Source organism: Halictus rubicundus, chromosome 7 (genome assembly GCF_050948215.1).
Source record: "Halictus rubicundus isolate RS-2024b chromosome 7, iyHalRubi1_principal, whole genome shotgun sequence".
Classification (NCBI taxonomy): Eukaryota; Metazoa; Arthropoda; class Insecta; order Hymenoptera; family Halictidae; genus Halictus; species Halictus rubicundus.
The window spans coordinates 16,164,897-16,186,794 of NC_135155.1; the positions used below are offsets into that span (position 1 = coordinate 16,164,897).

Here is a 21,898-nt window from a genome sequence, read left to right on the forward strand (position 1 = left end):
AAGAGATATTACTTTTTTTCTGTAACCCTTTGCACTCCGAGCCATCGATTCTAGGCTCATAATGTCCCCTTAGAGGGGACATCCGAGTGCAAAGGGTTAAAATCGGTTAATGCATATGTTGCATATCTCTTTTTTAATATTCATTATGCTTTAAAAATAACTGTAATTAATGTAGGCACAGTAATTAGGTCCCTTACCCTAGGATCAGCAGTCCTATTAATATTTGAACAATCTTTAACGGCGAATAACTCTGATTCGTAACTTTGAGCGAATGATCCTAACAGATAGATCTACGTGAGCGGAATACAAATTTTCAAAGAAAAAAAATTTCCATCCCAATTGACCTTCGACGATATCGAATGACCTTGAGTCATAGTTCACTGTACGCGTCTTGCAACACCCTATTAGATAGCACATAGAAAAGTACATCATTCTAATTTAAAAAACGGAGTTGACCTACGTATGTCCTTTACGCGTCCTCTACGAAAAAACTATCAACATGGAATTATGCCACCCCTCGAAACCACCCTAGTTTCGTCTGACACATTTTTTTCTGTCACCAATTATTCGCGTGGCCTGTTTGTTTAAACTTTCCTCACCGTTCTGCTATATTCAGTTAAACATAACAAAAAAGGTTAGTGAAATAAAACACTCGAACTGACCCGCTATCAGCGGAACAATCTAAAAAGCAATGGCGTCGCGACATATAACAGTTCGCGGCATATAAACAAAACTCGTGCCGCGCAACCACTAATTAATTAACAGGCCAATAACTTATAAAACCACGCTGTTTATCTTCGTAATGGCGTTACGTTACACGCTCGAAACTTTCACTAAAATTACGTGATTACGAAACCCGGGTACACCTCGGCACCGCAACATGGCGGAGCGCGTTCACGCTGCGGCGAATTTTAGTGAATTCAAACAAGTCGCGATCGATCATACACACCGACTTTGTCGTAGAAAAAATCACAGAGTGTTATGGCACGCGTCAGGTTTGATATAGGCGAGCGGCGATAACGCGGCAAAATCCGTCGTGTAATTTCTTCGTTACCGCGGCGTATAATTTGCCCTCTAATGACAGTGATCGACTAATTAATTGATCGGTTGCGAATAAATTCACCAGTGTACGATCGCGTGTTCTGATAACGGCTGGCTAAATGTCGCGTTGCGGATGGATCGTGGTTACATAGATCGACGAACGATAGATCCGAGTGGCGGGGAAAAGAAAGATCGTTTCGAGCAGTTCGGATAATCGAGGTTCTACTGCATCGTGGATTAAACGAGTAAATGCGATCCAAACTGCGTCGTGTTTGGTGTCTTTTCAATCAGGAATGCGTCACCAATGTGTTGGTAAAAGTTGCATAGAAAAATCTTGATTTTCAAAAAAAAAAAAATTGTGATTTTCGTCACAAGTGACAGTTTGGTCGTGTTCTCCAGATATTACCGCGCTTAGGATAAAACTTCTCCGCGACTGTTTCAATCGGGATCTTCGTGTAATAATTTCGAACAGTTATTTTGTACAGTTGTCTTTATTTTACTCGTCGCACTGGGAACCGCGTGTCGATTTCGCGATAACCAATCTCTCTTTTCGAAGCTTTCCCGAACTTTCTAAACCGTCCACCCACGCAAGCCGATCGACGAATCGCGCGTCCGATCGCGAAATAAAGCGATCATCGCGGTTATTATTCGCGCGGACGTTCGACGACGAGGCGATCTTAACAATCTTGATAATCGACGCTCGCCGACGTGCGCTTGCACACAGGAACTGGTTTGATGGAACTGGTTTAAGGGAAATTAGAAGAATTAATTGGTGGCTCGATAGAAAGTACCCTCAACGGAAAAATAGGGATAGTTGGTTAAGCGATCATTGCCGGACGCGATCGTGTGTTTAATTAATTGTTGGCTCGCTATCGGAGGATCGAGAAAAGGGGAGGTTTTTCTAGGCTGTTCTATTCGGAGCAAGCGTCCGCGTAGCAATTTCAAGCTGTATGATTGAATTTTTAGATACTTTGTGGACACGCAGCATTACGTCGTGTAACATCAAATGTCGGATTTCTAATCGTTCGCTGCTTGGTCGCTCGAATGATTTTCATCGAGTCTTCGGAAGCTGTATGTTTCTTACTGTTTATACAAACAATTACTCATTATTAGACCGCGGATGTTTATGCGATTTGAAATTGTTGTAGACGAATTTCAAGAATGTGGAATCAAACGAAATCTTATTTTCAGTGGGTAGTAGCCTTGGTAGATCCGAAATAAATAAAAACTAAATTCTATCGAATTTTATGTCGTACCATTTTTTGAATATTTTCGGAACCTGTAAATTCATGAAGAATGCTACTCATTACTCTTTCAACATAACATAATCTATGCGTATGAAAATAAGCATCCACCGTCCAATGATATTTTGAGTATTGAGCACGTAATTTACCTACTCCGCAGGTATTAAATTTAAACGTAACCACGAGCAATAGAAAATATTCAACGAATTATTATAAATTCAAGCACTTCTATTCTTACAGGTGGTGTTATTATTATTTTGCATATTGTAAGAGATAAAGATGGCAGTTCTACTCCACCCGATAATTATCGTATAATGTTATGCCGCAGGTTTCGCCGTGCAACAAAAGGCCTCGTAATCTTGGGACATCTTCCTCTTGCAGATTTGCAGATGGGGTATCTATCGGTACAGAAGAAGCCCACGTTCGTTTAGTAAACGCAACCGGATGTTGCCGAATGGACGCCGTCGCCCATTATCGACGGGACGGATCGTTGCGATCGAGCCTGTAATTTAAAACAATTTCCAAATAATATATTACGAATCGTAGTTAGGACTATAAAAGAGGGTTGGTCGGTTCGCGTGTCCCGCGCTCGCTTTGTTCTTTCTGCCTTCCGGTGATTTAGCGAGTTGTGGGTGGATTTCACCTCGGGCGCGTTATCTTCTCAAGGACTTTCGGGTCGGCCGCCTTGCCGCTGAACAATTCGTTCGCGAGGGAACATTCTTTGCCAAAAAACAAACAACTTCATCAGTTTCATACAGAACACTTCACCGTGATCATTTCTTTTCACGAGAACGAACATATTTTAAGCGGCGCTTTAATGGCGGCGTCCGTACCTTCCGAGGATCATATTCGTCACGGCATACTTTTTCATTTTCATGCGGGATTTAATGTAACAACAAAGAAAATTTCCTTGATAATGATGGAGATTAAATTAAGAAATAAAAACCTGAACTTACCACAAAGTTTGTTTCAGATTTCAAAATAATCGATTACTTATGGGCACCCCTAATATATGTGTTATATATGTGTTATATTCCGAGGATCATATTCGCCACGGCATACTTTTTCATTTTCATGCGGGATTTAATGTAACAACAAAGAAAATTTCCTTGATAATGATGGAGATTAAATTAAGAAATAAAAACTTGAACTTACTACAAAGTTTGTTCCAGATTTCAAAATAATCGATTACTTATGGGCCCCCCTAATATATGTGTTATATATCTGATTTTTAATTGGTACCCCCACAGTAATCGGGTCCCTTACACTACTCGCAAACGCGTAAACGTTGTTTCAAGTTGTTTGGTAGCTTCAAGTGGCGATTCGCAGTCGCAATTCTAGTTGAGAGTAGTGCCACCTATGCGTCTGGATATATGTGCATAATCGATGCATCAAACTGTCATGGCAACGGTTCATCGCGTAGTCTATCATCGATAATCCCGACCAGAGGTTAACGAGAATCTTGTTGATATTTCGGTTTCACTCGATTGGCTACCATTTCTGAAGTATCATCGTGATTGCACGTTAGCAAACGAGTAAACGTGGCAATTACAGAGTATCAACTTGCGCGAATAGCAAAGCTGAACTATTCGACGAGGAGTTACACGAAACGACAGCTGACCTATAGTGGAAACTATCAATTACAAGATACTATCGACAACGAACTTGTACTGTGTTATTAATTTCGTTACGATAATAGAGACAAGATAGCCCCGCTTCTTAGAGCGAAACGCAATTTCTACTAATTTTCAAGTTAAATTGAAAGCTGCCGCTGCTACTAGTTAAATATTGATCTACGATATCGGACATGCAACGTCCGTTAACGTTATCTGCGACAGGCAAGCAGAAAATTTGCCTCCGAAGATAGGAGATCGTTCGGTTTTAGATAATATTTGAGCGAACTGGTAGCACGTCCAACACTATGCTAGTTGCATTCGGGGCTTCCGAATGACAGCAGATGTTTGTTCAACGCGTTCGGCTCCGATAACGTTCCTCTGCATAAACGCATACGGCGTAGGCATCTTCGAAGTTTTATTTACAACTGCGGATGCATTTAAACACGTTCTACGACGCATAGGTATCCCGATGAATAGATTGCGGTTTTTATGACAAAAATGGACAGATCAGATCGAATACAGTGAAAATATTCCGAAAATCTAAAAATACTGTACTGACGCTAAACCTACCACGGTCAAACAACCGATTTTATATTCCACAATTATTGAAATTATAAAAATTTATGGAAAATAGTGGAATAAATTTCCTTCTCCTTTTCCTTTCCATTTTCCAAGCGTTTATTACATTGAAAATCACTGACAATCTCGATAAATTTAAGGTTGCCATTTTTACATATCTTCGAAGTTTTATTTACAACTACGGATGCATTTAAACACGTTCTACGATGCATAGGTATCCCGATGAATAGATTGCGGTTTTTATGACAAAAATGGACAGATCAGATCGAATACAGTGAAAATATTCCGAAAATCTAAAAATACTGTACTAACGCTAAACCTACCACGGTCAAACAACCGATTTTATATTCCACAATTATTGAAATTATAAAAATTTATGGAAAATAGTGGAATAAATTTCCTTCTCCTTTTCCTTTCCATTTTCCAAGCGTTTATTACATTGAAAATCACTGACAATCTCGATAAATTTAAGGTTGCCATTTTTACATATCTTCGAAGTTTTATTTACAACTGCGGATGCATTTAAACACGTTCTACGATGCATAGGTATCCTGATGAATAGATTGCGGTTTTTATGACAAAAATGGACAGATCAGATCGAATACAGTGAAAATATTCCGAAAATCTAAAAATACTGTACTAACGCTAAACCTACCACGGTCAAACAACCGATTTTATATTTCACAATTATTGAAATTATAAAAATTTATGGAAAATAGTGGAATAAATTTCCTTCTCCTTTTCCTTTCCATTTTCCAAGCGTTTATTACATTGAAAATCACTGACAATCTCGATAAATTTAAGGTTGCCATTTTTACAAGGCAATATTTTTACTGTTAATGCTTGGTAGGTTCGGTGTTGATATGATTGAGAATAGAACGCAATTTTTATTTCGCATTCAAGTCCGCAGTCTTATAAATGAGCCGCTCAGTGCACACATCGATTAACTCCACTTTTTGAAAAATCTTAAATTTAAGTGTCAGAGCACTTGGTATAGTCATAACTTTTTATATTTATAATAACTTTCCTGAACAATAAAGATTAGCACCATTAAACGGCAGAATTTTGTTGGCCATTGAATAATAAGTAATTTATTTCAGAAGCCATTTTGATTAACTCCATACTCTAATGTAAATCGTTTCAGTAACGCTGTATCTGTTCCGGCCGTGCATCAAAATGTAAAAAGAAAGCGCCGTTTCATCTAATCCAAATGACCCACCAAGATTTTTTGTCAACAAAACCTTTAGAACAATCAATCATTAACAGAAAAGTAACCGTCACAGGGCTTCCAGTAAATTGGCTTAAAATACGCTGGATAAAGTTAGATAGGTCCAAACCCCATCTCATACAATTCAAATGTGACTATAATGAAGATACAGAATTTAAAGCCATTAATATAAGAAAATCTGTAGTAGGTAGACCGCAAAGTTTGAAAAATATAGATCAGACTTTATTATATCCTAAAGGTAGAACTGTGACAAGGGAAAAATGGAGAGACATGATGGACCTGCTAAAATTCGTTCCTCCTGTTAAACATGATTACTATAAAAACTTGACAACAAATCGAAACGACGAATCCTCACATACAGCTGATGAAGAAGACATTATTTATAATATTGCTGAATTATCCCAAAGAATAATGCTGCTAAAATAAAGCTGCTATGAATTAATCACAAAAAATATATTATAACAGAACTGTCAACATTCATTTTTATGGAAAAGCTGTAATAAAAATATATAATAACTAACTTTTTCTGTAATAAAAAACTTGAAAATTTAAAGACTGAATTTAACTTTATCACTTTTTTCAGTAGCCAAATCGATTAACTCCACCAGTCACATAAAAACTGTAACATTACTGACGATTATTTTTTGGCTATTCTATTCTTATTAATTTTATATACCGTTGGATGAAAGCTATATCTGTATTTATGCATTCTACATTATATATTTGAATGTATATTATAACAGGAATTTTAAAAAACAATATACATTACTTCATCGCATTTCTCAACTTTTTGTTTTATGGAGTTAATCGATGTGTGCACCGAACGGCTCATTAATATCGAGCCGTATGGTAACAGTATATCTTTGAAAATCTGAATTGCAGTACATTTGAGCCGCTTTGTAATTACAATGTATGGATGTAATTGTAATTTCGCGTAACCCCCGATTGTTCTGACCCTCGAGGTGCCGAGGACGAATGGACGGGTGCAACGAAAAGTGCTCGCGATCGTCGAGAGCCTGAGAACACGGTGAACGCGTTAAACCCGGGTGAAAGAATATTAATTGTTGACACGGCCAGTAAACGGTACGGTCGATAAATCAAAACGGCTTCAAGGATACGGTTAAAACGGGGCGAACCGAGAGACGAGAGCGTCGTTGTGCGATGGGCAGAACGGTGTGTGTCGCGCTGCTGAAGGCTCCAATTACCGGCACCGCTATTTTCTCACGTTACGATCGGCGTCGGCGGGTTGCGTAAAAATTTTTCCGCGCGTTTCGAAAGCGCCTCTCTCGCGGACGCCGATATTCAAATCAGCGTCGTCGTTATTACCGATATGTACCGACTCGGGCTTGTTACGACGCCGGGACAGTCCGGCGCCTTTGGCCGTCGTCGTCATCGTCGTCATCGTCGTCATCGTCGTCGTCTAACGGCACAGTTTCATGCAAGAGCCGGAGCCTCGGTCTCTCGCGGATATACCAATAAATTACCGGCGTCGGTCTATCCAATCGCGGCTCGCCGGTGAACGGTTTATAGAAAATATGGCGACCAATCGTCGCAGAGAATGTCTGCTCCGCGTGCCCGCGCTCGTAACCACCGCCTCCAGCTCTCCGGGCTACGGCGGCGCAGTAAAATCGGGAATATCGCCGTGTAGCGTTACCATTATTCCGATCGTATCGCATTGTATGATAATCGCGGCTATCCATCATCCGGAATTCCAGCCCCGCTGACCTGAAAATTTGTGATCCTGGTACGGGACGGGACGGGACGGGACGGGACGCGACGCCGACCACCGCGACGCGACGGAAAGGTGCCAAGGATGCTAACGAGCCAGCCACGTGGGCGGCAGCCATTCCGATAATCCGCGGGTCCACGCGATAAGCCGATCGACCGGCAACGCGGTTAACAGATGCACGGATATGCTTGTTTCGAACGAGATCGGCAGAAATCTGACCGATTTTACCGGCAGATTGGCGTCAGATTGGCGGCAGGTTGGCGGCAGATTGGCGGCAGACTGTCGCGACTACCACGACAGAAGGTAGGGTCGTTACAGTCCGAGGTTAGGGAACGTTGAAATTGCTTAACGAGAAGAAACCCGATCGTTCAACACTAGGTTTGCGGAGCACTAAAAACGACTACTTTGCATTACTTCATGAAAATAACGAGGATGTGCTACCCGCATTTTTAGCAATATTTGAAAAATAATATATACCCAAAGAAATAGATTTGCTAAATAATCTCTCATGTGTGCATCCTTAGAATCTTAATAATTTTAAATTAAAAAGATTAGAAAATAACAAGGATGTGCTACCCACATTTTCAGCAATATTTGAAAAATAATATATACCCAAAGAAATAGATTTGCTAAATAATTTCTCATGTGTGCATCCTTAGAATCTTAATAATTTTAAATTAAAAAGATTAGAAAATAACGAGGATGTGCTACCCGCATTTTTAGCAATATTTGAAAGATAATATATACCCAAAGAAATAGATTTGCTAAATAATCTCTCATGTGTGCATCCTTAGAATCTTAATAATTTTAAATTAAAAAAATTAGAAAATAACGAGGATTTGCTACCCACATTCTTAGCAATATTTGAAAAATAATATATACCCAAAGAAATAGATTTGCTAAATAATTTCTCATGTGTGCATCCTTAGAATCTTAATAATTTTAAATTAAAAGAATTAGAAAATAACAAGGATGTGCTACCCACATTTTGAGCAATATTTTAAAAATAATATATACCCAAAGAAATAGATTTGCTAAATAATCTCTCATGTGTGCATCCTTAGAATCTTAATAATTTTAAATTTTAAAAATTAGAAAATAACAAGGATGTGCTACCCACATTTTCAGCAATATTTGAAAGATAATATATACCCAAAGAAATAGATTTGCTAAATAATTTCTCATGTGTGCATCCTTAGAATCTTAATAATTTTAAATTAAAAAAATTAGAAAATAACGAGGATTTGCTACCCACATTCTTAGCAATATTTGAAAAATAATATATACCCAAAGAAATAGATTTGCTAAATAATTTCTCATGTGTGCATCCTTAGAATCTTAATAATTTTAAATTAAAAGAATTAGAAAATAACAAGGATGTGCTACCCACATTTTGAGCAATATTTTAAAAATAATATATACCCAAAGAAATAGATTTGCTAAATAATCTCTCATATGTGCATCCTTAGAATCTTAATAATTTTAAATTTTTAAAATTAGAAAATAACAAGGATGTGCTACCCACATTTTCAGCAATATTTGAAAGATAATATATACCCAAAGAAATAGATTTGCTAAATAATTTCTCATGTATGCATCCTTAGAATCTTAATAATTTTAAATAAAAAAAATTAGAAATCATTTTGACGGGTCCCGTAAATCTAAATAGTGTTAAACGTGCGTGACTTCTCTGTTACCTTCGAGATTAACCCTTCGGGTGCTAAATACTTCGAATGCGCGGGTGTTGTGGCACAGTTTGTCCACCTGAGAGTTGAACGCTTTTGAACAGTTCTTTGCTACGAAATCGAATTTGTTTTTGGTGTTATCCGGTTCGAAGGTTTTCGGAACCGGTAGCGTCGGAAGACGTTCGAGAGCAAATGTTTCAGAACTGATGAGAGAACCGTTCGCTTGGTGTTTGCCGATAGTTTGAGCAAGTTTAACCGTTCGGGGACGACCGCCGGTTTCTTTTGAGAAATCAAATTTGAAAGCCGGTGCAGCGGCTGAGTTCAAGCGCGCAGGTTAATATTCGCAATTGACTGATTGCTGGCACCAGCCACAGTTTACATTCAATTACCCCGTTATCGTGGACTCACGTTACCCCATATATCGGATTACGTTGGTCCACCACACGCTTGCCCACCTTGCTCGAAGTTAATGGCCCGTTAAGCACAGATCATCTCGCGTTATGTCGCAATGCTGTACACCTTGACCGAGGTGCATTGTGCGTCGGTGACTCTTATTGCTTGTACATTGTACGATGTCGAACAGTTGGTTTCGGTGGACGCGGGACAATGTCCGTTTCAAACCCATAAAATACGCCATTTGTCGCGTGTTCTCCGAACGGTTTGACCGTTAAACTTTAAGGGGAAGCCGAGTCGTAAAAGAAAATTTATTTCTCAATTTTTGCACCGACTTTCCATTGTGCCCGATACGAACAACAATTTATTTTTCGATTTCAGAATGATTTACAAACGTTACAATACCGGGCACGTATCGATCCAGGGCGTTTCGTTGCTAAATGTTTGAAAGTAAAATTTTATGGAGATTGCAGAATAAATTTATTTCATTCCAGGCCTTATCAAGGAAACCGTATTTTCAATGTGGGAGTCGTAATCGACTGTAAGATATTTTACGCGAATAAATAATTCAAGATTTGTCGAATAAATTTTTTTACTTTTGCGTTCGAGTAACGCCCTACGGAAATTCGAGCTCGATTTCTTGAAAGACTGGACCATAAATTGGTCAATTATTGGTGCACATAGGATTTGACGTAGTAATTCAAATACCCCGAAAGTTATATCATTATTTATTTAAGTCAACAGTACACCGGAAGCTCCAATCTCCAAATACTGGATTCAGTCATGAGACTATTTCTCCATTGTTCTTACAGACGTTTCAATATGTAACATTTTCGAAAAAACATGAGTCTTCAAATTTCCCACCTGGTACGTCATGCGAAATAATCTCACGAATAAAAATGCAAAATCCTCTGCTTTAAGCTTCGAAACAAGTCGAGCTTTATCGTTGTACCATTTTTTGTTAACGCAGTTATCACAGTTTAAATATCCGCAATTTTTCGAGAACGGGAAATACAGTGTTCAAATACTTTTTGGACCCAGTGTAAACGTTTTTCGGGCGAGAGCCGGTACAGTGTTCTCGTGCATCTCACGTGAAACCGTCGACACGCCCTCTTTTAGCGGGGTACACCCTAAACGGATGCGAGGACACGCATAAACTTGCGTGTCGCGGGAGATAATCCAACGATTTTCAGCCGGTAACCGGGAACACAAAGGGACGTTGCTACGTGTGCACACGCGTGTGCCGCGGACAGACATAAACAAGTTGATAAACCGCGTCCTCCTGATACCAGCTCTGCATCTTTGAATGTTATCGGTCCACCGTGCACCAGGGTACATATATCCGAGACCCAGCTGACGTTCGAACGCGGCGGATATCGGAACACGGACACACCGGTGGCTGTGTACCTCCTGAAAATTTGCTGTTCAACATTTTGCCACCATGGACGACTTTAACCTTTGATCCGGCCTCGTACGAATTCACCTACACGGGATATAATATAGGGGATGCTTTGTGCCCACCATGTGATATTTCTTTACTAATCGGTTCAGGTAAACTGCTAAAAAATTAATTGCTGTCTAACAGTTTTATTTCGTGGTGGAAGCAGCACCCTAAATAGAAAATTACAACCAACTAAGCAAAACTGCAGTCTTCTGCAAGATATACAGCGATTTCTCTATATATGTCGTCGAGGTCTGGATGATAAACGTCGCAGAATTATCCCCACTACCGTGAGGTGTACCCCGTGACGGGTCACAGCTACCGAGAAGTGTAAAAATATGCAAGTGTAAAGACTAAAATTGAGGCATGTACAACCGTTTTTTGACGGTAATGTAGTCACTCTACCTTATCGCGGATCTACGAAGACCGGAATTTATTGTAGTAAAGTGGGTGAAATTGTTAATGCCAATTGCATCGTATTTCTCATAACCAATGAAAATGATAAAGTATGACAGCGTATCGTGTCCAATAATTGGACGACGTGTAATCGATTTATAAATATTTGTCAGAGTCAGTACGGTGTACTGACATCACTAGGTTTACTGGACCCGTCAAAATGACGGGTTCTAATATTTGTAATCTAAAATTATTAAGGTTCTGAGGACGCATACATGAGAAATTATTTAGTAAATTTATTTCTTTGGGTATATATTATTTCAAAAATATTGCTAAAAATGTCGGTAGCATGTTCTTGTTGTTTTTATAAAGTAATGTAAAATAGTCGGACGCCGATGAAACGTAACACGACTCAGACATGTCTCCTGAGTGTTGTTGACATATATCGAGAATTGTACATGTGGAGAAGACAGTAAACGCAGATTTAACTTGCATACGATGTGGAACAGTTAGGAGGACATGTCTGGACAATGTACCACCAAGGCACAAATTGTTTGCGAAGAATACAGAGAGGAAATGTCTTCTTGACATCAACGATTTAGTACCTTTACCGATTGTAGAAAAAGAACCAATGGGTGAATTATTATGAATTTTGTTTTAACGAATCCCGACGCGCTCACCCCCGTGCACTGATTTGAAAGTACGCGCCGTATAAATCCCCAGGAAAGTCTCTCATTGCGTTTCGAACATAAAAACTGCCGGTTCTCCATTCGGTTCGAGCACACCCGTGACTTATGCGCGATCAGCTAATATTTTTCTCTTAGGTGAAACGCCATTTCGCGATACGCACACGGCCGAAACGAGTTTGCAATCCGAGCGGTGTAACTTCACGTGCCTCTTTTATGCTCCGGGTCGGTTCGATAAATCCTTATCCGGGGTGAATTGATAATAATAATCGAGAGAGGACTTACGAGGTCCAGCCCGATTATCGTAAACGCGAGATCGCGGCCGATTTCTTCGAATTACATACGTGCGACGGCTTTCTTAATTGCCGAGGACGTGGGTCCGAATCAGGTGTGCGAACCGAAGTATCTTCATCATTGGTCACTGTCATAAAAGTCGCATTCGCTAGTCGACTCTCTAACTTGTACCTTGTTACTGCTTTTACGAATAAAAAAATGACACGTTATTTCGAAATTCTTCAAGTAAACCACTTTTGCTGGTCGTCTTCTTGGTCCTTTCGAAAACATTTGTTTAGTAATTTTAGTTGGTTTTATTGTTAATAGATCGATATAATCGCCAACTATATAGGAAAATTGATTTGTTCAAAATCGACTTCGAAAAAGATTGTTGGGTAGTTTAATGTAAATTTATAGAAATACGTAATAAATAATACCCTACGGAAATGTATCCGCGAACGTTGTTTTACAGAACTGGCGTTGAGAAAATGGCTGCCACGTCCTTCCGAAAAGTTTCGGAGGAAACTTTTTGGCTTCATTTCTCGGAGAATCAAGACCAAATTCAGCTCAGTTTGTAGCTAGAGTTATTTTCTAGTGCACATTACCCTTGATTTCATCCAGGAAACTCATCTAATGGCATAAAAATGCTTGCATTCTACGGCATGTACATCATTAATTTTTGGCCTTCATCTAACGATTATTATTACCAAATATTTGCATAATCTTATCAAATCATGACCAGCGCGCACTGCATTGAACCTTGCTCTTTCGAATGAGCCCTTCCCCAGCGAAAAATGTTCTCATATAAAGACGAAAACTTTCCTCCAGTGAAACCATTTTTCGTCAATTTTGTCGGTAACGTGGTCACTCTACCTTATCGCCTATCTTACAGTAAGATGTTTTAACACTAAACCCACCAAGCACAAAACATATAAAAGTGAAACGTCTTATAGAAGAGCAAAGATTGAATTTACTTAAACTTTGAACGATTTTCAGTGTAATATGTACTTAAATAAAGAAGTCAATTCAGTAATTTCCTACGAAAAGGTTTTTATAGTTTCAATAATTGTGGAATAGGAAACCGGTCATTTTGACCTTGGTAGGTTTAGTGTTAACCCTTAACGGTCCGGAAGTATTTCAAGTTTATTTCCCACCAGGTCCAAACTATTTTTCATACGGAGATAAACTGTGGACTCAACATTTTTATATCAAGTATAGAAATTTTGGCCGTCATATACGCGGCATTGGACCAAGTAAGCAATATGTCGGCATTTAAGGGTTAAAGAAACATAATTTTGTATAGAAAAAGTATCGTTGAATTTCTCTTATTTCTCAACTGTTTAAGAGATACGCGTAAAACTCCCTAGGAGAAAATATTAGCGAACTTCCGGACTAGTGAAATCGCTTGTGATCGTTGCTAAACATCTCTATCGTTATTGGAGGATAAAGGATGCCCGAACAAAAGAGTGGATCCTCAGGAAATTGGCACATCAATGTCCATCGATAGGTTCGAGCCGAGTCACGGTGACGTTGTGCCGCGACACGCGAGCGTTCGCGGATCGATTAAAATCGCATCGCCGTCGAGAATTCCTTTGGGTCTACGTGTGTATGTAGCGAGTAACCGATAAGAATCCGAGAAGCCTGCGTGTGTGGCCTGTTGTCTGTAAATATCCGTTTAATCTACACGCCGCGTCCCATCAAGGCGTGAGTTCCTCGTACGCTGGGCGCCAGTCGGTGAACCGTTCACCCCGACGAACGATGGCTTAATTAAGCGGCACCAGCGCCGACTTATCTTTTATTGTCCCATTCCTATAAATCTCCGGAAACCGACTTTGCTATTCTGGACACCCGCCGCTTCCGTCTCTGTCCTCCGCGACTCGAACGAACCGCACTTTTAACCCTTCTCTTCGCGCAAAACGAATTTCGCGACACGGCCGACGCAATTCTCAACGAAAATTCACTCGAGCCTCGAAGCACAAGTGTGCTGCATTACTATAGGCACTGTGCGTTCGATACACTCACGAGCAGGCGAAATATCATAAGCGTTGCAAAATTTCCTATATTTTTGGCACGTCAGATACAACAATATTCCTTCACTTTCTATAATCTATGATCTGCAGGATCTATAGGTCACAAGACTAGGGTATCACCTTGCCGAAATACAATTTTCATCATTTGTGCGATCACCTAATATAAAACCGTAAGAACTTCAGAAGGATTTCAGAATGCTGTTACTACACTGTGGATTTTATGCGCTCCGTGGCGAAAATTAATAGGTCAACTGCAAAACTGTGAAGGCGTTAGAACAATTTAGGAATATCGTTACACCATTTTAGACTGATTAAAATTATTAAAAGAAAATATCTATTCTCGTGCAATTCCTACTTCTCACAATTGACACAGAGAATCTTTTATGGATGGCATATGTTATTACTAAAATAAAATGAAAGAGTATTTAAAATAAATAAAAATGAGATAACTTATTTCGATACTCTCGGCAATCTGGCTTCTAAGACGCTAGCACGCCAGCAAGAGTAATTTCGTTCGAAAGAGTATTAATTCTCGGATCATTAACACGTCTGCCCAGTCATTAATTAGCCGTTACATAATGTTGAATGTTACTTACGGAAAATCGTTGGGCAACACGCGTTCGCCGGTGTTGGCTTGTCCGGCGTTTCCGTCGGTAACGACGACGAAATTGAATTAAACACCCGATAACGACGGACGGGAAGCGTTATCTGACCTCTAATTTCTCGCGACAAGATATATTCCGCAATTAAGTCGAAAGCGTGGCGGAGAAAGGGCAAGGAAGACGAGAGGAGGGGCGGCGAGGTGCGAGAGGCGAAGCGGCGAGCGCCGCCGCGAGGCCTGTTTTGCATAAAAATTATAAGCCGAATTAATGTTTTCACCTCCGTAAACGCGTGTACCCCGTGCTCCATGAGCCACGTAGTTTGCAGTCGGCCGGTGCGTGACTAACACAGTGGTTTATTGCACGTTAATACTGATCCGGTATACCTCCGGTACTTTCTCACGCGCGCGGTCCTCGACCCACCCTCTCGATGAGTCTCGAAAGAACGCAGCCATTTTGCGCCACCAAATATTCTCTCCGTTCTCTTTCCAATTATTTTATTTCGTTTCCAATTTACCCCCTCCCATCGTTTCCTGACAGCTTCGATTTCCGACAGTTTTCGCTTTTAAAGCTTCCAGGTACTTGGTAGTTCACGCCGCCATTTTGTACGCCACGCCGCAAGTACAAGGACACCTGATGAAAAGATTAACTTTATACAAGAAAAAATATAATCGTTCTGGCTCGTCGTACAGGAGTCGTTTATTGACGGTGCCACATAAATTTATTTATATATATATATATATATATAATTTAATTGTTTAATGTTGCTTCAACATCAAAGGTCATTAGCAACACGGTACATTTTCTTACAATATATTATACATATTTGTATCCTTGATATACTTGGCAAGACCGGCGATATACTCCTTACAACTTAACGTCAACTATTTTTTGGAAAAAATCACCTTCCAAACGAACGTTGTTTGGTGTTAGTAACATTTTTCCAGTAAGAAATAAAACGGGAAGCACAACAACAATTACGTCTTAGGACTTATTACTTTCTTAGTAATTTGCTTTCTTAGGGCTTATTACTTTCTTAGTTTTTTTAATTTTTTTATTCTTATTTCGTCTTATTGTTTCACGTTTGACGTTGTAGAGTTCTTCAGCTTTTTGTATGTTCTCAAAGTCCGCTGATGGGTGCTCCAATCAGTATCGACCGCTGTAACAGTAATAAACATAGAACAATATTGATTTCGACGCAATTTTTTCTGTTTTCTGCAGGTGGTTTGGCTGACCGCAGTCCTGTGTCCGCGGCTTGTTGCCGCCAACAACCTGACATTGTCTTTCTCTTCTCGTAGGGCCAGGGAACATCCTTTCAGAGGACATATCTCTCGCTGGTAAGTTGCGCGCCAACTTTGTTTCCTAATTCGCTCCGATAAGTATTTCTCGGATTGATATCCGAGAAAACAGACGACGATATTAACTGAATTCTCATTATCCATCGGCAAAGATCATTTTCACAATAATGCAACACGGGATAAAATTTTGGCATACCTAGGCTAGACTGTTATTTCCTACTACGGACTTTTTGAAAAATAGAAACCGAGTGCTTAATCTGCTTCAGCTTCCAATTAAACGTTCAATAGAAAGTAAAGAGTGGCCTTGAACCGGTGATATCAACGAACAGTAGAAATCCAGTTTCCAAAATTCCCTGTTGGTACCTAAGTTTTAACTGCCACTACGATGAAAAAAAAGAAGTTGTCCACCTTCAAAAAAATAATTTTGACATTCTGCGCAATGTTTAACGCTAGAACTACCGGACTAGTCAAAATGACTGGTTCCTAATGTTTTCTTTTACAATTACTGAAATTGTAAAAATGTTTTCATCGGAAATTTTACTATAAAAAGAATATTACAATAAAAGTGGTATGAAGTCTGAATGGGCACAGTCTTGTCACTGTTACAAAGCGATACACGTCAGTTGCATTTATTGCTCGGTAGTTCTAGTGTTAATGTAACACAAACCTTGTGCTCGGATATCATCAGTTCGGAGGTTCTATTCGAATGGTCCCGTTTTAATCCGAAAAACGTGACGAGTACGTTGATCAAAGTTCCCTAAAAAGATATCATTAAAAGCAAGAGCCCCTCGATGGGTGCATCCCGCGGTAGTGGGGATAAGTTGTCGACATATATCGTGCACATCTCTTTGGTGCGCAGTATCGAGACGTTAGTGCGCATACCTCGGCACCGTTCAACGTTCGCGCGGGTAGCAAGTTTATCGCGAGCCGCGTGACACATTTCGACCTGCAGAATTTCAATTTTCAATCAGTGCCGGCGAGCGAGCCCGTATATCTCATCGGCGTCGCGGCGAAGGCTGCTCAGTATTTATTACCGCGAGTGTCAGCCTGTCTTAATTATTATTAATGACTCGCGCGATACGTTCGCCCGGCGAATACGGAATCGGCCGAAGTATCGTTTTACAAGCGGTATCTCCTTTTCTAGTCCCCCCCTCTCCACCATGCTAGTCCACGAACTGCATTCTACCGCGCGATTTAGACACGAGCCGCTAAGTCACCGGCACGAGTGGAATGTTCTATCGAACCGTGTTCCGGTTCCCGGGATTTTTCTTTTTTCTTTTTTTTTCGTTTCTCTTCTCTCTTCATCTCTCTTTCTCTCTTTCTCTAAATTGGCCGGGACTGCGCGCGCCAGGGCTCCCCCGATTTTGTTTTGTACCGAAAGGAAGAAAAGAAAAAAAAAGAAAGAAACGAAAAGTTGTTTGAAAACGATTTCTCTTGTCTGATCTATGGCTCTCTCTCTCTCTCTCTCTCTCTCTCTCTCTCTCTCTCTCTTTTTCTGTTCCCTTCTCACCGCCACGGCGAACTTTCCAGGACGCAGACCTCGGACGACACGACCAAGCGGATGACTTATCGAGAGATGAACATGATTCTGCGACAGGAAGGAGGCGAGGACGGGCTTCCAGTCGATTGCTGCCCTACGGTATTGGAAATGGTGGAACCGGTCGGCGGTCGAAATCGGGACGACATGTACGTCCAGCTCTATCGGGATGGCCAGAACGCTCAGAGGTTCTTCGAGTACTCCTGCAGGCCAGACGTCCTCGACAAGCCGTGCAGGTTCATCGACCGGAAGTTCAGTAACCAGTCCAGATGTGTGCAGAAGTTCTCGTACACTTACGCTATCATTGAGAATTCTGGACCGAAGGTACGGGCGAAAAATCCTCGGAGACGACCTAGCCTTTCAGTTGATCCGCGCTTTCTCTTTCTTTCTGTCGCTCCATCTCTTCCGACTCCTCCTCGGCTTGTATGCCGACGGGTTTGTTAGCCGGACCTCCGTTACGCTCGGAAGATTCTACGAAAGATTAGGAACGATCCGTCTGTTAACATCGATCCCGCGTTTGCCAAGGAAATTGAGTCTTCCACGAACTTCAGCTTCGATCGTTCACTACCGTTAGATGTTCGTGACACTGAGCTTCTCATGTCTAGACGACGCCGCGTGTTTTGTATTTTGGATTTCGGTTTTACCGGGAACCATCGTAGAGTTACTTATAAAGCACTTATTGTATTCACCCCTTGACACACAATGACGAGTTCGACTCGTCATTCATTTTATGGGTCACTGTAGACTTTGACGAGTTTGACTTTTTCGGTGGACGCTGTGCAGTATACAATTTTCACGTAACTGTTCAGTTGAGCGAAATTAAATGGTATTCTTCGATCGCATCAAGTGCCATTTAATTTGTATGTCAAGGGGTTCAGCTTGAGCAAATCAATCTGGTTGGACACCAAGTTTCATTCGAGTCTCTATGCTAGTCATCATCTTTCCGAAAACATCACCCTGCTACGGGAAGTATCTTTTCTAGAATCGAAGGTCAACTATAACCTCGTTTAATTGTCACCGAATATAACAACCCTCCGCTGACCAGAGTTTGTTAATAATTGTTTGCAGAAGGGTGTGAAAGGGGAGCACAAGAGGCACCATAGAGAACGTCTGACGTTCACCGCAAACACGGAGTGGACGTTGGACTACATCAGGGTACGAAGCGGCTGCAGCTGCGAGGTCATGCCGAAACCGAAAAAGAAGAAGAAGTGCAAGAAGTGCAAGCCAAGGGGGGACCAGGACTTCTTCGACCTGGAGACGTGAGGTCCGTGGAAGGTTCGAGGAAATCGGCGTGGACCTGCCTCGAAGATCCTCGCAACGACGAGAAATTCGTCGCGTCGAGTGACCGTCCCACTGATCTCAATGATCCGGTACCATTCATGAAAGAGGATACCAGACGGTATGCTCGAGTGTTGCGTATATTGAGACTGAGAATTTCGATTGTCCGATTGAACCAGATGAAAACGTTACCAATGCCAGGGTTCGCTTTCATGCCCAGGGTCACAATACGCTCCGTATCGACGGTGTTCGATCGTTAGACTGTGGATTTTTATGCGTCAGCCTGTAACAAAAGTTGCTAAACATTCGATCCGCCATTGAAAATTTGATGACCAGCAAAATCGAACTGTTCCTTAATCCGCTTTTTAATGAATAATCGATGATAACTTGCGCACTAATTCGCAGTCTACTGATCAGATTTAATGTGCCTTTTTAATATTAGCATCATTTGTACTAATATATCGTCGACACGATAGAGGTTGTTTTTTATTATCATATTTATATACCATTTAGCGATAGATTTTACGGAGGAGGTTCTGACAAACTCTATTCAACCTGTTTACGTTAAGATTTACGATAAGTTGACTATAGCCGCTATAGCCGAGTCGAATTAAGTTGACCGTTTAAGATTACTTACTTCAAAACGCTTATCTGTTCTTTTTTTTTCGGGATAAAACGAGACAAAATGTTCATCTGCACTTCACTTTTTAATTGAACGATAATGTTACAGTTTTGAAAAAAAAAATAGTGTATAGAGCGTGCCTTCGGCTATAGCACAACGAAGTCAGTAGAATCTCCTTAGATGAGGTACGGGCAGATCGAGGAATTCGAAACGTTCGAAGTCATCTCTCAGTCATTAAACGACGGATAATTATGCAAATTCACATTTCTATAATCTAATTTCGTGAAACAATTTTGAAGTTTCATTTCAAAATTCGTTACATGAACAATAAAATGGAAACAGCGTTGATGTAACAAAAGTATTTCTTGCAACTCCGAGTAGAAGAAAGAGATTTCTAAATGAAAATAATTTCTTAAAGTGAAATTAAGTTTGGAAGCTTTATTCCCTTTGGTTAAAGTACTTTTTTAATCATTGTGCCTTTTAACGCCCCATATGTTTGCAACTACAATAAATTCTGCAAAAAATCTGCAAACTAGTTGTCAGAGTATGCGTAAGTACTAGATAGAATACACTCGGTACTGCTGTATTGCAATAACTATACTGCGGATCTTTATGCAAAATAAAAATGTTTTGTATCGATTTTAGGAACGAGGAATTAAAGAAAAATGCATGCCACTGTTTGATAGTTTCTTTTACATCAAAAACAGGGTAATAATATTTTTGGATTTTTTAAAACCTTGTATTGTTTTATACTTCACCCAGCCAATTTCTTTATAAATGCATAAACATCCGGAGTCTAGTAATAACAGATGAACGTCTCGATGAATTTCGTATTTAACACTTAGGTGGCACTTTCCGTTTTTACACGCGGCCAGTTCTTATCATACACTCATACCTGTACATTGCAGAGTCGTGCCTATTTGTTAAACTACTACGATAGCCGTAAGAGAAACGTGAGTTTGTAGTTTATTATTAGTTGTAGTGTAACATTTTACAGATCTGCGTAGAATTCGTTATGATAAACTGAAATTTATTTGATTAATTCAGCTTCTATTTAACAATGATTGCTATAATTGTTTATTTTGTTTCGAAAGCACTGACTAGAAGAGCTAAAGAATGTTGTGCCGGGTGTTGCATTATTCTAGAAGCCATGACAAATATTGATAAATCTGAGTATGAGGTAAGGGAAACTGTTGAAAATTGGAATAGCGAGTTGTGTAGTCGAAACCACGGATTTGTTAAGAGTTTTACGTTTACTTTATATGTATAGTCGACCACGTAAATACTTTTCTACGAGTTTAAGTTTTAAGTAAATGTATACATAAAGTATAGATACATGTTTTGATATGATTAGAAATGTGTATGTATCAAAATGTATATCGATTAACTAAACAAGATACGAACAAAGAGCTTCCACCATTTTAACCATCGTCACGATTTATTTACAGTCTTGTACATATCAAAAAAGATACCGAGATATTAACACAAAAATATATTTTTATTCCCTTTGCATTGTATTAGCGTAACATGTAACTTATAAGCAATAATATCGTTTCATTCAGAATTTAAAAATAGTATTCGACAATAATGTACTTAAATAAATCGCATTTGTCCAATGTACACAGCCACAATAACGAACAAATAGTTATGTTATGCCATTTTTCCATCTCAAAGTATTTATGAATGTACTATAGTAAATTACAACGTACTTACGTTTATCGTTAAGGACCTTTATGATAAATTTTTTTTTACTCTACCGTATTGCCGTATTAATATTATAACAAGCGATTTCAACTAGATAACTCTCGTGTATTATAACTATGCATCAGGCTTGCAGATTTATGTTCTGTACCGTCATGTAAACATTGTACATAAATGATATTAATACAATTGTTATAAAACGTTACTCTCTCATTTCCTATTTTACAATTTTATTAAAAGTTTTCAATCGCAAAATACAAATTCAAATCGCAAATCTACGGGATTATTCATACAATAGGATTTCATTATATAATCACAATAAGTAAGCAACAATATAATTTGTTCACAATAAAGAATCTTAGGCGCACTACTAGAATAGATCGAACGTGTATAATGTTCAGTGTACTTATCATTGATTGGATTCAAAACATTCCAACAAAAAGTATCCTACAGAAATTTTTGAAGAAATGTTTGATCGTATTTAGTGCTATTCTTTGTAACGGAAGAACACTCAAACTAGTA

The 21,898-nt window shown here is 39.6% G+C and overlaps 1 protein-coding gene across 1 annotated transcript in view; it reads left to right on the forward strand.

The window, feature by feature from the left end:
- Positions 1-21,579, forward strand: part of LOC143355805 (uncharacterized) — a 141,277-nt gene extending 119,698 nt beyond the window's left edge. Inside the window, exons 3-5 of the mRNA XM_076790928.1 lie at positions 16,162-16,277; positions 17,769-18,099; positions 18,844-21,579. Of these exons, the coding sequence (XP_076647043.1) occupies positions 16,162-16,277; positions 17,769-18,099; positions 18,844-19,038 (642 nt within the window). The 3' untranslated portion in view covers positions 19,039-21,579. The remainder of the gene's footprint in view (positions 1-16,161; positions 16,278-17,768; positions 18,100-18,843) is intronic.
- Positions 21,580-21,898: the final 319 nt, after the last annotated feature.